Consider the following 16,113-nt stretch of genomic DNA (forward strand, 5'->3'; position numbering starts at 1 on the left):
TTGTCATATATATAAATGGGACTAAATTTCAGTTAAATCCCCCCCAAGAATATTTTGGCTGTTTGTTATTTTGCTCATGAAGAACACATTTAATTTTACAGTTTAAAATTTGGTTTCAAACTACAATTTATCTGTTTAGAAACATTTTTTAGAACACTCCCATAATATAGTAATTTATTACACTGTTGTCTAAACGATAATGTGTGAATGTATCATAAATGTTGGTTAAATTGGCCATTTTTACGTAATTTATTACAACAGGACGCTACATAGGTGAAGTTATGTCAGAGTGACCTTTTAAACAGAGGAATAAAGTCTTCATAGTAGAGTGAGGCTAATGACTTTTCCAGCTAGGCTCTTTTCTAGCCACATAAAACAAATTAACTAAAAATGATTACACCAGAGCCAACCAATCATCTTTGTCCTTTTGCATGATGCAGTTGTTAAGCTTGTTGCCATTTTTCTTAACCAAACAGCGATCAATTACAGCTGCTTAGGCTGCAAACGGTGCCAGTCAGCCTGAACAGCCGAGTAACACCATCGGTGTTATTTTTAAAAAAATACAAGAAGAGAAAAGCAGGCCATTGCAACAGTAACGAAGAGTTGCGTTTTCTGAATAGATAAGGGTCTATCTTTATGATAGGAAGAACTGCTAGTGAGAGGAAAGCCCAGTGAGACAGAGCAGAGGGAGTATTTCATCTTTTGTCCTATTGCCATTGCTGCTATGAGAAGAACTTGGTTAGGTCACAGCTCCACTGTTCATCCAGCGGTAGGAGTCTGGATTTATTTCATCAGCCTTGTGCCATTTGTATTCTTTGAATCTATCTCAATGCGGTTTGTTGACATCCAAACCCTGCAAAGTGAATCATATACCAGTCTAAGTTACTTAAGATTAGGAATCTGTCAATGCCGAGTTCCAGTCTAGTATTTCATTAAATTTAATCCAATGAATGCCACGGGTGCTTGAAAACTCTGTAGCTTTTAGGTGAAATGAAATAAGACTACATGTCATTGGTTTTATACTTTATCTCCCAGTGACATTCTGGATGCTTCAGTCTCTCTTCTTCTTCTTCACAATGGCAGATGTTTTGTTCCAACAGGTGTTGCTGTAGGTGAGCTTCAATAAGCTGGCCCAACATTTGGTTTATTCAATTAGTTGTGACAACAGTATGGAGAGTAGCTATTGGTTGTTGTAAAAGTTGCTTGATGATCATCCAATTTACGACTGACTGTGTATCCAATTGTAAAAGATTACTTAGAAGAGTGTGATGCTTAGTTTGTTTAAAAAAAAAAAATTCAGCTTCTTTTGCTGATTTGTTTTTTAATTTTCAATAATATTTTGTTTCTCTATCACACAATAAACCTGTTCAATTTACCACGTGTTGCAAAATACAGGATCAGAAACCGAACATTAGCAACAGTGGCAATAGGCAGAGTTGATCACACGGTCAACATAAAGGGTGAAACAGGCTTAAACTCTAAGTGGAAATGCCGAATTTGAAAAAAAATAAAATAAAAATTACTTGTACAAACCAGAATGCAGTTTTGCAAGAAAACAAATCTGTCTTGCTAAACATTAGCTGTGAAGAAAATGGCAATGCACCTCGCTAAGAGTGCAGATGTCAAAATTAGGACATTAAAAGATGTAATAACAAACCCAAATTATTACCTGGGATAACATGATAAACTGAAAACCAAGAATTGTTATATAGCAACTATCTGCAAATATTAGACATCCTTATCTTCACAGAGCTGATTTGATTAGCACAATTGCTTCTCATTTTTGTACACTGCTTCCACTTTCAGCCTTGTTATTCCAGCCTCTGTTGCGCTGAGAGGCGGGTCAGCAGTAAAACAAATATGAAGGGCAGGCATATTTGCTTCCACACTGAGAGTTTGTAGTCCATGTTGACAGACCGTAATCGCCTGCCAAATGTCTCATCTGACTGGCTTTGAGGTTGGCTGCTCTCTTCCAAAAACACAACAGACCCCACTCTTCATTAACAAAACAAATAGAAATACTCCCTACCAGAAAAAAAAAAAAAACGTGATAAACTGGCAAACCGAGCTACTTTGGTCCAGAGCAGACAGATTTAATAGACAGTTATGATTACCACAGACACCACTTCTCCCCCGATTCCAAGAACAACAGTTAGGCAAGTCAATTTACCTTAATTTCTTTGGAGGAGAAAGCCAGCCTGCCGGGTTGAAGCAGCAGCTCGATGCGAATGAGCGCTCGTTACATGATAATAGATGCACGTAATTGCTGAAGTTTTGATTGCTCCCCCCGTCCAAAAAAAAAAGATTCTATCAGGGCAGAATTTTCTGTTTCATTAAGCCGTGGTCAGAAATAATAAAATAGCCATCTGCAGACCAGAAAAGAAAGAATGGAGGCTGATGGTAAGGAGCAATTTAGAGACACTTTAGTTTTAATGGTGCTTTATTAATTCATCTATCCTTGCTTTCCTGAAGGCCCCTGTCACTGCTTTTAATCGGGCTGGCTGTTTTAGTGCGTTTTTGCTGAGTGTGTGCTTTTTGTTGTTTAATGCATCACTGGCTGGCTGTGCACCAGCGCACCACTTGCTTTTATGATCAAACACTGGAATCCACGCTTCGTTGGGAATGCAAAAGCATCCCGATACAGAAGCTTTAGAGTCACAAGTGCTGACTCATCTCGCCTGGAGACGAAATGGAAGCTTTTTGTGTTTTGTTCGGAAGAAGTGCCGTTTAACTTCAGAACCCCAGCTTGTATTTTTGTGACCACGTCACTCTTTCCTTTCCCTGTGCATCACTATGCATATGCATCCTCCTCATTTGTTTGTGACAAAAGAGGAAGTATATGACTAATCCAAGATAAGGCTGATGGAGCGAGAGAGACAGAGAGAGTCTTATGAGCCAGAAAATGATGTCAGTAAAGGCGGCTCGTTTGGTGACGGTCTGTGTGCAGGAAAGCCCCTATCATGCCCAATCAGCTGCTGTTTCTGCATGACTAATGCTGAAATAACATATCATTGTCAGACACGGCATGTTCACACAGCTGTTTCATTTTTTTTTTTCATCCACAGGCACTCAGCGATAGCCTTTGATGCACACACACGCACACACACACATTTCTGCACGCAAACTCATCCTTATCTTTCTGGATGACACCATTTTGCTCTCTAACAATCTTGCTAATTATAATTGTTAATTAATTCTCTGCCTGTGTCCTCATCAGGAGACTAATAACCTACATTTCCATTAATTAGACCTTCAACCCTTCGCTCCCTCTCTCAGTCTCTGTGTCCCACACCAATCCACCCCGTCGTCCTCCTGCTCGCCTGCCTCTCTCCTCCCGTCTCGCAGGATCTGCTGAGGACCACATCTGAGCACGGACAGTGATTACTCGTGTGTGTGTGGGTGTGGGTGTGGGTGGGTGCGTGCGTGCGTGTGTGTTTGTATTTCTGACATTGAGAGGGCAAACCTTTGCTCACTCTGTAAGGACTAAAATATGATTTGGTCCAAAACAGCTTGAAAGCATTAAGTTCTTTAGGCCTAAAGAAATTGACATTGTGGAAAATATGGATTGTTTTTTCTGTTGAGTTAAATGTAAACATTAAAACTCTCCTCCGTTTGGTTTTTGGACCTTAACAAGTTTCCTCAAAGACCCCGGTGTCGGGTGGCTACACTACAATTACTGAAAAGCTGCCATATTTAAAGCTCACCAGCCGACAGGATCTACTTGGGTTTCAGTGTTAGTCGCCCAAAGCACATGCGACGGCTTGAAATCAGCAGGGTTTGTAATTATTGAACAACATGGTGTTCAATCTGAACCTCTGCCATTCTGCTCCGTGATGCCGAGTATGATGGTGGATTTGCTGCTGGTAACCTCTGCAAGACGTAAGACCTGAACATAGAGAGCAGGAATTATCTCTTACCTTAAAAAAAATATCCAGAGGAGCGGCATAAGCTTTTAATCTTGTACATTTTTGGTTTATTTTTTTATGTGGAGAGACATTCAGATTACTTTTTACCCTTATTTTTCAAATTTTGTCACCAAAAATTTTTAAATTTATTTCTTTGGGAACAAAACAATACATTATTATTATTATTATTATTATTATTATTATTATTATTATTATTATTATTATTATTATTCACTACATATTACTTCTGACTGTTAATAGTTTGAATCACCCCCGTTTGTCAGCAGCATTTAGCTTTTTCCCGTGATAACATTTCCCTGGTTGGAGCGCACAGAGAGCGGGTTCTTTGAGTCCAGTGAAGCATTTCTGAGGGGTTTTTTTTTCAGAATTTTGAATCTGAACTTTTTCAGGACATATGTTTATTTGAAATCTCCTGCTGTGGCCTTTAGAAAGATTCCCAGTGCCTTGGGAAGGGAAACTGGCCCACAGCCTTTAGGTGTGACAAGTGTGTTATCAATAGTTCTCTTCAAAACAATAATTTTTAATGCACTCCCTCCACCCTACCTTAATAAATACATTCAAATTGCTGTCTGGATTTCAAAAGGACAGAATATTTAAAAGTTTAATCCCCTCCATCCACTGCTAACGTCTCTCTACATCTTGTTCTCCTCCTCCCATTAAATGCTAGACTTATTTGACTGATGACCTTATTTGTAACATTTTCTTTTTTTTGTTTGTGTGTGTGTATTTACGATCGATCGCCCGCTAGCCCCCCTCAGAAGGAAGCTACCGCTCCCTTTCGGCTCGGCTGACCTGGTTTCAGTGCAGAGTGGGGCACTGTTGTGTTTATCATGTCACCGCTTGTTCTGATCTCAGATCATTGATATGCAGCAGACACGCTGCCACTGCTCATTCCTCAGGCCTGCTGATCGTCTTGTCATTCAGATCCAAGCTTAGACCAGAACCAAATTGAACATTCCTCGGATTCTCTGCCTCTGTTGTTGCTGGATGCTTTCTGGTCCAAGCGGAGCTCTTCCTCTCTTCCTCCTCCTCCCCCTCCTGTTTGGCTCGATAGGAAGTGGGGAACCAGTTGGCACTTAAATTTCCATACTGTACTGATTGTGGTAAAATGGCAGCTTCTGCTTCCTCCGTCCTCCTTGCTGTGGTTCCCTCACCCTCTCCTGAGAGAAGTAACCCAGATTTCAAAATGAATCGCCGCCTATTCCCCTCAATCTTTCTCCTCTCTCTTTCTCTCTCGCTCTCTCTTCCTGTACTTTTTCCACCCTCTCTTTCTCTCTTATTCTCTCTCCATCTCTCATCCTCTTCCTCGTAAAAACCGAATCAATCTTGGAAAGAGAATACCACCTCTCCATCTCGTACTCCCACTCACCCTGCCTCTGGGTTAAAGGATATATACCACTTCAATCCTGTGTTTGCTTCTTTAAAATCTTGAACCACTCCAGTTGCCTGTTGCATTCATTTCAAGTTATGTTGTTCGTTTTCGTTTCTTGAGCTGCTTTTCCTCTCCTAGCCATTGCTTTTTCTGGCTTCTCTACCTCTTTTCTTGGGAGTTTGTTGTTTTTTTTTCTTGTTTGAGTTGACCAGCTACAGGTGCACCCCAGATTTTCAATTGAAGGCATTCAGACGAAGAGTCAAGGACAGGAAGAGGGGACGACTGTTTTTGGCAAGGATTTTCTTACAAACTAAGGTATTTTAAGTACAGCTTGGTGCACATCTTTAGTATTCTCCATCACGTGTTTGTATCACTAGACCATTTTTAATTCCACTCATCTTTTTTGACTGCTTCTTTGCTGAGACATCATCATTTTCTCATTTATTTTTTTTAAACTAGTCTTGTTTATTTATTCATTGAATCTCATTTATCATTCAGCAGCACGCAACTCACTTCTTCCATCCAATATTTGCCATTTTGCACTTTTTCTCCGCACGTCCCATTCCCTGCAGACGCGCTCATGTTATTCTGGTCCAAACTTTTCTGCAGAAATAGGACTAATTGCTAATAAGGGCAGGCAGGAAGACGATGAGAGGATGCAGGCTCCAATACTGGAGCAGCTGGTGGGGTGTTGTTGACATGGCAACAGGAGGTAGTTGACATAACGACTGAGGTATGGGTGGGGGGTGCGGGTATTCATAGCAAATGAGGGGTGCAGCAGGATGGACAGCCAGTATGTGGGACACACAGCAAGTTGAGCTAATTGTTTAGCTTCTCTGAGTTTCTCAGGAGACTTTTGTCTGTATTTGAATTAACCTTCCTGTCTTCTTTATCGTGCCTCTCTCCTTTCTCTTTTCTTTCGCTTTCTACTTGTCGCTCTCTCTGCACTCCTTCCATCACCTTCTTCTCGATCTTTCCCTACCCTACATTCCTCCTTCCATTAATATCATTCCTGTCTCTGCGTGACCTATTATGTCCTTTGTCCTCCGTGTCCTTGACCTCTCCTTCTCCCGCCACCCACCTTCCCCAGCGCACAGCTCTCAGCCTCCTCTTCTCTCATCCCGCAGACATCATGTCCACCCCGGTGTCCCCGTCCCCCTCCCTCTCCCCACTGACCTCCCCCACATCGCCCTCCTCCCCGCTGCCCTCGCCCCTCTCCCCTCCGCCCAGGGTGCCCGTGTTTCAGAGGAAGGGAGCGCTCAAACACAAGAGGATTGTCGAGGTGAAAGACCATCAGTTCACAGCTCGCTTCTTCAAGCAGCCCACCTTCTGCAGCCACTGCACCGACTTTATATGGTAAATCACACACACACACACAAATTCACACACTGTTTCACATTCACACAGAAACCACCCCAGCAGATCATATGCTGCCTCCTCAGGCGTCCCAACTCCCAATCTAGTGCTGGCTTTCACCTTCTTTTTTTTTATTTTTCCCTTTTCTTCAATTCCAGCTGCCAGCTGGAGATACTGCCCACACTGACCTGATGTGTTCACATCTCCACACTGCTGCCCACTCCATGCAGGAGTCAGTTTGGGAACGTCATGCGCTGTCTCACACAAAATTCACACAAACAAAACCCTGCCAGGACGTAGCAGGAATTAATATGAGATTGACTTTTACAATGTTGTGGTATTTACACTAAAATATGACACATTCATGGACTCACCCAGGATTTGTTTATTTCAAAGCATCCAAAACTTTCATTCCATTTTTTTTTAATAACACATTCTTTGAATAATAGATTTTCGGCCAAAATTATTTATCTGCCTGGTAGGTTTATGTTAAAACTCGTCTTTTAATTTGACCATCATGTTTTTTTTTTTCTCAGATTGGAAGTAATATTAAGGTTTGAAAGCAGCCAGAGTGCCTAAAGATTAGGGTGATGGCAACAAGGCATCAATTGTCAATATACCAGTGGAAATGTGCAAAAAGTGATCAGCAATTATAAGAAGTGTTTGATTGGTGTCATGCTGTTAAAAAAAATCATTAATTATTGAGAACAGTATAAATAATGTTTTATATTGATCTATCAAACATATATATTAAAATAACCTTCTTGGTCAAATGAAAATAATTTTCTGTCTAAACTTGGCAGTGTATGAACAGTTTAGGACTTTGTAAATTGGATTTCTTTTGTCCACCTAAGTGAACAACATGGATTTGGAAATTTAAACACACATGTGACAAGTAATTACATGGAACCCTGAATGCAAACTTTAAAATAATGTAAAAAGATTGTTAAAGCTGCATATTCCAACATTTTCCAGTATTGTTCAGTCCAAGCAGAAAACCCTCGACTCGCTGACTCCCCAGCTGGTGCCATTTGCATCCTCCTGTCTCCTTCATTCATTATTTAGCTTTTTGTTTTGAAACCTTTAAACACTTCACATTCAGTACAAACAACAAACTAATTGCTCATTGCGATAAACATTCTCATTAATGAACTGAGGTGACATACATACCTAATAACAATGCACGGTCATTACAACCAGGGAATTTCAATATCTGATATTCTGCTTTCTTTTATTCCTAAAACTAAACTCAGGAATATTTCAGCACAGTCGCCTGTTTCAGTCCTTTCTTTTCTAACATTCATAACATGTTAGCAGTGTGACTAGCGTAACCTTCATTTGACTTGGATATTATTTAATTGGCTGTACCTGGAGATCATTCAGTCATGTGATTCAGTATTATGAAATTTAAAAAAAAAACATACTGAATGTAAAAATTACCCCCTCCGTTTTATGTAAGTTGTAATTTAGTTCAGTCTAATTTTATGAAATACATTTTGCAGCTACTGCTGTTGAGGTTTTCTCAAGAACAGATGGTAGAAATATGAGGTCAGATTTTGCCGGTGATGTTTGATGTCCATTGAGCGGATAGTCAACTACAATTTCCTCAGAACATAAAATGCTTCCAAATTTTTCTCACCTGGGTCTCTTGGCACATTCATGTGTTCTTTGAAGTTTATTTTTGCACAACTTTCACAATGCTGCTGTAAATTGCATCTAATTCGGTCAGGTTTTAGGGGGGATTCTTGTACAGTTGTGCTGTTAACTTTCTTATTTGTATGTTGAGGACTAAAGCAATAATGGTATTTATTAAAAAATCTGAAAAAATATACTGATACAAAAAAAATTCTACCTTTCAAGCTATAAAAAAGTCTTTTTGTGTCCGAGGGACACAGGTGGAGAATAAAATTCAGGGACCCCAGAGGGTTAAATGATATTTCAAAGCTTTCAGAGAACTTGTGAGGAGCTGTTCACAATTTAAGTGCAGTACTCCAGATGGATTTGAAGATACAAGCATTAAATTAAGTTGTGAACTTATGAAAAGATATAGAGATGGGTTTCAAATTTACAGGTTTGTCAGTCAGAACAGGTGAGAATTTTGTTTAAAGTTTAAACAAAATTGCATTACAGGATCTATTTTCTGCAGCTAAAACAAATGAGCAATAGTTAATCTTGGTGCCAAAATTGAATCATATTTGAAATAATGTAATGTACATCCTTTGGTTGCAGTTATTTTGATTCAAATACACTGACTTAAGCAAATAAAAAAATAAAGCTCATTGTAGCTTTATTTGTTGCGTTTATTGCTCTGAATTGAAGGCCTTTCTGTCATTCTTTTTTTAACGGGTCCAACACAAGTATAGCAAGCTGAGGTTAATCCAGCTGCTTTACCTGCACGTCTCTGAAAGTTGCACCACCATGACTGTATTTCTCATGAAGGGAAATGTTTCACAACACCTAGATTTCTGGCTTTTTCTCAGCCAGCTGGCTAGCAGTGCTCAGTGATGGGTCAGAAAGGGGAAGGGTTTTGTTACTCTATGCCTCAAATAGCTTCAGAGCAGTCAGGTCACTCTTGCTCTTTTTTTCTGGGATCTCATTAAGCTGACTTTAAGTGGCAGACACACTATGACGGAAAATTTCAGCAGACTTGAGAAAAGTGTTTTTTAAGACCTCAGTCAATTTTAATCCCAACTGGCATAGTCAGGATGATAAAAAAAAAAAAAACAGAAACAGAACTGAGCTCAAATATCCAAACGTACAACTATTGAGTTTAGTTTGGCCTCATTATTATTTCAGTGGGTGATGCTGAACTAAAAAAATATTTCACTCCCAAATACCAGATGGATTAAGCAGGAGCAGCAGGATTGTATATTTTCAGCACTAACTTTTGTGTGTGTGTGTGTGTGTGTTTTATTTTGTTTTTTGTTTTTTAGATTAAAGTTTGCATTTTAGAAAATATTTTCAGCAGTTTGTAAGATTTTTGTCCTAGAAAATAAATGTTAATTCAATTATGTGAAGCATGCCATGTAACAAGTAAAAAAAAGACTTATAACTCCTGGCGATGAAGAGCTGGCCTTGACAGTTTTACAAAAAATAATTTGGTAACACTTTATTTGAAGGGGGGTGAATAAGACTGACATGACGCTGTCATAAACATGAATCATTACTGATATAAATTTGTTATAAAAGTATTACTGATTGCATTTTAAAAATTAGGTAACTTTATGTTATTAAAGGTAAAGTTTAAGCAGTAATGATTTCTTGGTTAATGTAAAGTTGTCATAACAAAGACATTTTCAATAATGTCAACTTTGTATTAAAAGTGTCATAATTTACCGAATGACGCTTTATGACAACAGTCATAAATATTCATGAAGGCTTATTCATGTTCATGACAGGTGTTATGTCATGTTTATGACAGCGTCATTCACCCCCTTCAAATAAAGTGTTACCAACAATTTTATGAAATTTTTAAAAAGATTTTCTGAAAAAGTAGGAGCAGTGAAGTAACTACCAAATAATTTACAGTCAATCTCTGACTCTCTGATATTCTTCAAACAAACAAAAATGATACCAAGCTGTGAGTGTGTTCAGTTCTTAGAAGACTTCATAGCAACCATTTGTGTGTGGAGGAGCTCGTATGCGTGGGCATATGGTGGCGATGTACCATATGTTGATGCAGGGCGCCAGCTCTGCCAGCAGCCTCTGGGTATCTTTCAGGACTTTTCCCCAACTGGCTGCTGTCTTTGCTGGCAGCAGCTGAACTTATTTCAGGGTGAAAACCGCCTTCCTTTAAACAAGACGTCAGTGCAGCGGCCCTCACCTGGCTGTCTGAGGCCCCTGGAGGGTTTTTCTGATTAATTGAAAGATTAACGTTATAGTGAATAACTTCGTTGTTTAAGTCAATGTGCAGAATTCAGGAAAGTGAATGTTGTTGTCTTTTGCAACTTATTTATTATAACGGAATCACATCTCAGTAATATTTGGAGGAGGTTAAAAACAATATTTATTTTTTTTTAACTGTTTAACAATACATGATGAATGAGGAAAGACTGCAGATCTTGCATAGAGAAACTGCTTTTCTCTGTGGAGGAGGATAAAAAAGCCCGGCGTTTCATGTGGAGCATCGCAGTGAAACTGGGTTGAAGGCAGCAGTCAATAAGCAAGAGGCAGGGTACGTTCTTGATGGGTCTCCAGTCCATCAAAGGTCCAATAGAGCATCACAGAGGACTTACAGCCAAGCCTAAACGTCACTAACTAGTTAACTTAACCTGAATGTTTTTGAACCCTGTGAGTACTGTGGGTTCTTAATAAGGTTCATATGGGCATATAAACAACAAAGGGAGCGCACAGTGAAAACATATTTTAAGAAATACATAGTAATTGTGGCCTAAACTAAAAAAGTTTTCTATGTATGTGTTAGGTGTCAGTTGGTGAGTCTGAAGCTCAGCTTGCTGGGAACAGGGAGACAGGCATTATGCAGGGCTGCACTGCTTTTGATCCTGGTCTGGAATTTGATCATTTTCTGCATAAATCTTTTGGTTTGGGGTGCAGGCCGCTGCACCATTCATACAAGAACTGCCACAGAAGAAAGCTTGAGATAACTTCCACACTCTGGAAAGGAGTGCATTCATTGGGCTGACGAAAAGGGCTGTTTTACTGCAAGACGACATTACAAATTACATGATTAGGTATGAATAGTAAAAAAAAAAAAAATAGTAATATAATTTTTCCTATTTTGAAAAGGAGTAGAGTAAGCTGGGATATGGGCCTCATATTTCCCAGCATAGTGTCTTTACCTGCTGTGCAACACATCACTACAAACTCTATGTGACGCTATTGTGTATGATTTGTAAGCCCGGGTCCTAAAACCATGCTGTTCATGGTTTTATCGATGTTGATCAAGGATTAATCAATTTTTAATAATATAAATTAAACTCATATCCCCATTTGCCTCGGAAACACCGTGTCAGCAGTTCATTGCGTCTGTGTTGCTGCGGAAACTCAGTCAGTCAAGTTCAAAAACCCAGAGATGCTGCTGCTGTTCAAGAATGCAAGTACATCTGGTTGGAAATGAAAATTTATGTGAAACAATTGACATAAAACATTAATTCAACATCGTCTCCGGTGATACCTTTGCGCAGTACATCTAACCTGCTTAAAGTACAGATAAAATATGTGTCATTACCGCCCACCAGTACAGGACAAATACATAAATATGTCTCCATATTTACCACTGCTTTCTAAATTGTTTAAACGCTTAGATAAAGTATTATCTAAGCGTTAAGTTGTTCCTTCTAAAATGATTCGGCTCACACTGAGTCAGATGTTGTCTTTCAATTACAGTTTATGCGTTTTAGCATTTCTACATGATTTACATGCTTTTCGGTGCCGAGCAAGTAACTTTGCTTGAAATATAGTATATGAGCTTAACTCAGGACTAGCTTCAGACTTTACACTGATTCATGTTTAAGTAAGATTCACAGCTCAGTTACAGCTACAGTGTGTCACTGCATACCTCAAAATACATAAATGAAGCCCCTCGTTATTTAATCACGTAACCTCTCCAAATAAAACAAAGTGACGTGCAAATATTTGACTTCAGCAGAAATGTTTTCTACTCAATTTTCGAGCCTGTCTTTGCCACCATCCACTCTTTTCCTGAAAATCAAACGAAGGATTGCATTTTTACCAGATATACAAATTTGCATTCCTGTATGTTGCTCATTTCCAGCTGTAAGCTGTAGTTACCAATTTCCTATTACATAAACTAAAAAATTTTGCACAAGGAAACAGTGATGTATTTATTTTAATTAACACAACATATGTTTTTTTAACACCAAAGTAAGCATAAATGGCTAAAATAGTCACCGTTGATAAAGAAAGGAAAAAAATTCAAGAGGAAATAAGTAGGAACATCTTCCCTAATTTAATGTGAGAGATTACTTGTCATTTTCAGAATCTCTTTAACGACAAACCGACTTTAATAGATAAGTAGGGAGGAACCAAATCACAGTGGCACGAGCAGACAGTGCCCCCGTAGACATAAAATATTTTCACCTGTGGTTTATGTTTCCTTTGATGAAATGTTTAGCTCACTTTTACATGCTGCTGACGGTGTGGATGTGGGCAGATGGCAGAGAAGAGGTGGAAAGCTTATCAGAGCATGTTCCCTGAATGGCAGCAGTGAGTTCATTAAGTCCCAGTTGTTTGTGAAATTACCAGTTGTAAAATAGTCGGGTGTGACAAATGGCACCAGTTTCACACAGTGGTTCATACAAAACAAAGACTTCTGCATGCTCATACTTAGAAGAAAACAGTCATTGATGAACTGTGTTCATTTTAAAATGTTGCTGACAGGTTTTGTGACATTTAGCGCTTTTGCAATCAGTTGCTTAGTTGTAGTTTGTCAATTAAACGGCTTTGTTAGATTTGTGGATGCCATATTGAAACATTCGCTCAAGCATTTTCTCCTACATCTAAAAGATTATTATTTAATATTCACACAGCATTTTGCTGCACATTCTTATCTGCTTTAATGGTTTACATTTAAATGACAGTCATATGTTTTAATTTGTCCTACTGGAGACTTGTTCAAACAAATATTTGCTCTATAAACTATCTAAACTATCTGCTGAAATAATATTTCGTTAACTCAATCAGCAGTTTTGATGCCCTTGGCTAAAATTAGTTTTGCAAACGCTTCAGACGAAGTGTCTTGGAGAACAGCAGACCTAACAACAATAACCGAGTCAGAGGAAGTCTTAAATGCGAGTTCGCTCCACTGCGTCCCCGATCTGCAATATCTTTTAAGGCGTGGAGTGAATGAGCTCCCAGATGCAGCCTGACAGTTGGAAGGCAGTCAGGTGAGCTATCAAACTTTTATTTAACTAAAAGGAAGCTGAGCGTGCTGCAATGCAGGAAATCACAAATGGAGTAATCCAGAACTAAGGAGAGCAGGAATACAAGTTGACATGATGATGAATAGTACCAGGTAAAACAAAGGCAAGGCGCTGACACCGAATAAGGGAAACTAGGGAGTATTTAGAATGACGGCGGATGAGGAGCGACATGCTGCACGTGAAGTGATCAGCAAAACAGGAGCAAGAGAGAGAAAAACTCAGAAAGCAGATCACTTGGAAAATAAGTCAATGTAACGTAAGATGATGTGTATTTCTTATGTGTTTAGCAAGCAAAAGTCATAAAAGCATGTTAAATGAAAACATCGTAATGAAACATCACAGGTTAGACCAAAAAGTATTATGTCTGCAACAGTTGTTTTTAAACATGTGAAAAGTAGCTTTCAAACATATTAATACTCCTTGAATGTTATGACACATTACACTGACAAATATGAATTTATCAGATTTTATTTGCAATATCAACAATTGAAGAGTGAAAATTATGTTTTTTTTTGTTTTTGTTTTTTACACCAAAAGGGAAATCAACTGTAGTGTACGTTTGTTTTCAACCCCCTTTGGTGTGATAACCCAAAATAAAATCAGGTGAAATCAACTGCCTTCAGGTATAACCTAACCAGTAAACCAACTGTGTTTAATTTAATCACAGAATAAATCCAGCTGTTCTGTGACGGCCTCAGAGGACATAAACAAACAAACGACGACATGGAGACCAAAGCAGGAAAGATGCAAAGCAGTGTTGGAACATATATGGTATAAATATGTCACTGTGCTCTTTTTACTCCATAGTATGAGCGTGCATTTTAAAATGTTAGAATTTAATTTTAGAATGAATCATTAATGGAAAGATTTTAACCATGAGTTAAAACCAGGTCAGCATGTCCTGGACATGTGGGTAAGGTGATATTTTAACATTATTTCCCATCAGTTTATCGTCCATGTTGCGCCACTTCCAATGCTTTAAATACAGCAAGGAAATCTAAGCATTTTTCAGAATAACTCCTCCTGTCTTTGTAAATTTATTAGCAAGACATTTCCAAGGAGAAGCTGGTTTTGTTTACTTATGTTTAACTGAAGCATTTATTCAGTCTATTCAGTAGTTAAATCTAAGATGCACTTCTACATATTTAAAAAAAAAAAGAAAAAAAAAAAAGCTCATCAAGCAAAGCAGTGAATTCTCAGTAAATCCATGTCTGGTTCTTTAGCGCCCCCTGCTGGTGAAACATCTATCCTGTCCTAGCGCCGGGGCTCCAGACTTCTGCTGCATGCTGATCAGGGATCAGATCGCCTCCTTCAAGCCCATCTATAATCGTTTCTCAGCCAGATGGCGAACTGATTGCTGATCAGTGATTATGGTCAGTTTAAACTCCCTGGACGCATTTGGTATGATTGTTGTGGAGCTCTCCAGCGTGTCTCAATTGCTTGACTTTCTAAACAACCAAATCAACTTGATTCACACCGAGCCAGCTGCTGAATGGACGCTTTGGCCAATCAATGGCTTTAATTATTCAATTAAAGCTCTGAGGAGACACAGGGAGCAAGCCGGTGTTTTAGGAGAATAAAAAATTAAGTCTGTGTGCTTCTGTATGAGCAAGTCAGCTACTTGGCTGCTTCACAAAAAATATGTTGAGTTTCTTAAGTGACCATTGCTGTTTTTTTTGTTTGTTTTTTTTTTATTACTTTCTTTTTATATTAATAGAGTTGGTTGAGATTGAACGGGACAGTTTCACGTTGAAGAGGAATGAGAGCAGATTGTTTCTGTGTCCTAAGCCGTGTGTCTTTCTCATTCAGGGGCATCGGCAAGCAGGGGTTCCAGTGTCAAGGTAGAGATTGGTCTGCTGTTTTGTTGCCTGTTATTTTTATTTTCTCTGATATGGCTCTGTGGAAAACTGATAACAATTTTCAGCCTCATCCTCCCTGTTTTCTCCAGTTTGCAGTTTTGTGGTCCATAAAAGATGCCACGAGTTTGTCACCTTCACATGTCCCGGATCTGTGACTGCCCTCAGGCCCGATGTGAGTGTTCCTGTTATCGGCTTCCGCACTTCCATTTATATCCTCAAGTTTCCCCACCTTCCCCTGGACTTGCGCGGCGCACCATCATCCACGCATTTAGCCTTCCCGCTCGTCGCCGATGGCATGCGCGCGTGACTCATCCGTCAATCCGCGCTTCCTCTGCGTCTCATCTGTGACATCTACGCTCGTGTCATGTCATCCTGCAAGGGGATGTAGGGAGTTTCAGATAGAGAGGAAAGGTTGTGTGGCAGGGAGGGAGGCAGGAGGGGGTGAGAAAGACTGATAAGAGTGAGAATTAGACGATGGAGAGAGCAGCAGACTCCTCAGCCCTCCTCCGTGTGGCATCTTGAGGATATTAGGGAGATTTGTCTTTTCCTCAGGAGAAGTGGGGTGACAGCAGTTATTAATAGCAACGAGGGAGGGAATACAGTTTGGGAGAAAGGGTGGCGGAGCGGTTATGAAGAGATAAAAATGATTAATTCCTTCCTGTACAGTAAATATACACTAACATGCTCACTAACTTGCC

At 39.3% G+C, this 16,113-nt stretch overlaps 1 protein-coding gene across 2 annotated transcripts in view; it reads left to right on the forward strand.

The window, feature by feature from the left end:
- Positions 1 to 4,110: 4,110 nt before the first annotated feature.
- Positions 4,111 to 16,113, forward strand: part of prkcg (protein kinase C, gamma) — a 28,317-nt gene continuing 16,314 nt past the window's right edge. Inside the window, exons 1-4 of one of the 2 annotated variants that reach the window (XM_008431537.2) lie at positions 4,111 to 5,613; positions 6,389 to 6,654; positions 15,366 to 15,397; positions 15,505 to 15,587. In XM_008431537.2, the coding sequence (XP_008429759.1) occupies positions 6,431 to 6,654; positions 15,366 to 15,397; positions 15,505 to 15,587 (339 nt within the window). In that variant the 5' untranslated portion in view covers positions 4,111 to 5,613; positions 6,389 to 6,430. Of the gene's footprint in view, positions 6,655 to 15,365; positions 15,398 to 15,504; positions 15,588 to 16,113 lie in introns of both variants that reach the window. The other variant, XM_017309404.1, reaches the window with a different exon arrangement.

The sequence above is a fragment of the Poecilia reticulata genome, linkage group LG16 (genome assembly GCF_000633615.1).
Source record: "Poecilia reticulata strain Guanapo linkage group LG16, Guppy_female_1.0+MT, whole genome shotgun sequence".
In the NCBI taxonomy this organism is placed as follows: domain Eukaryota; kingdom Metazoa; phylum Chordata; class Actinopteri; order Cyprinodontiformes; family Poeciliidae; genus Poecilia; species Poecilia reticulata.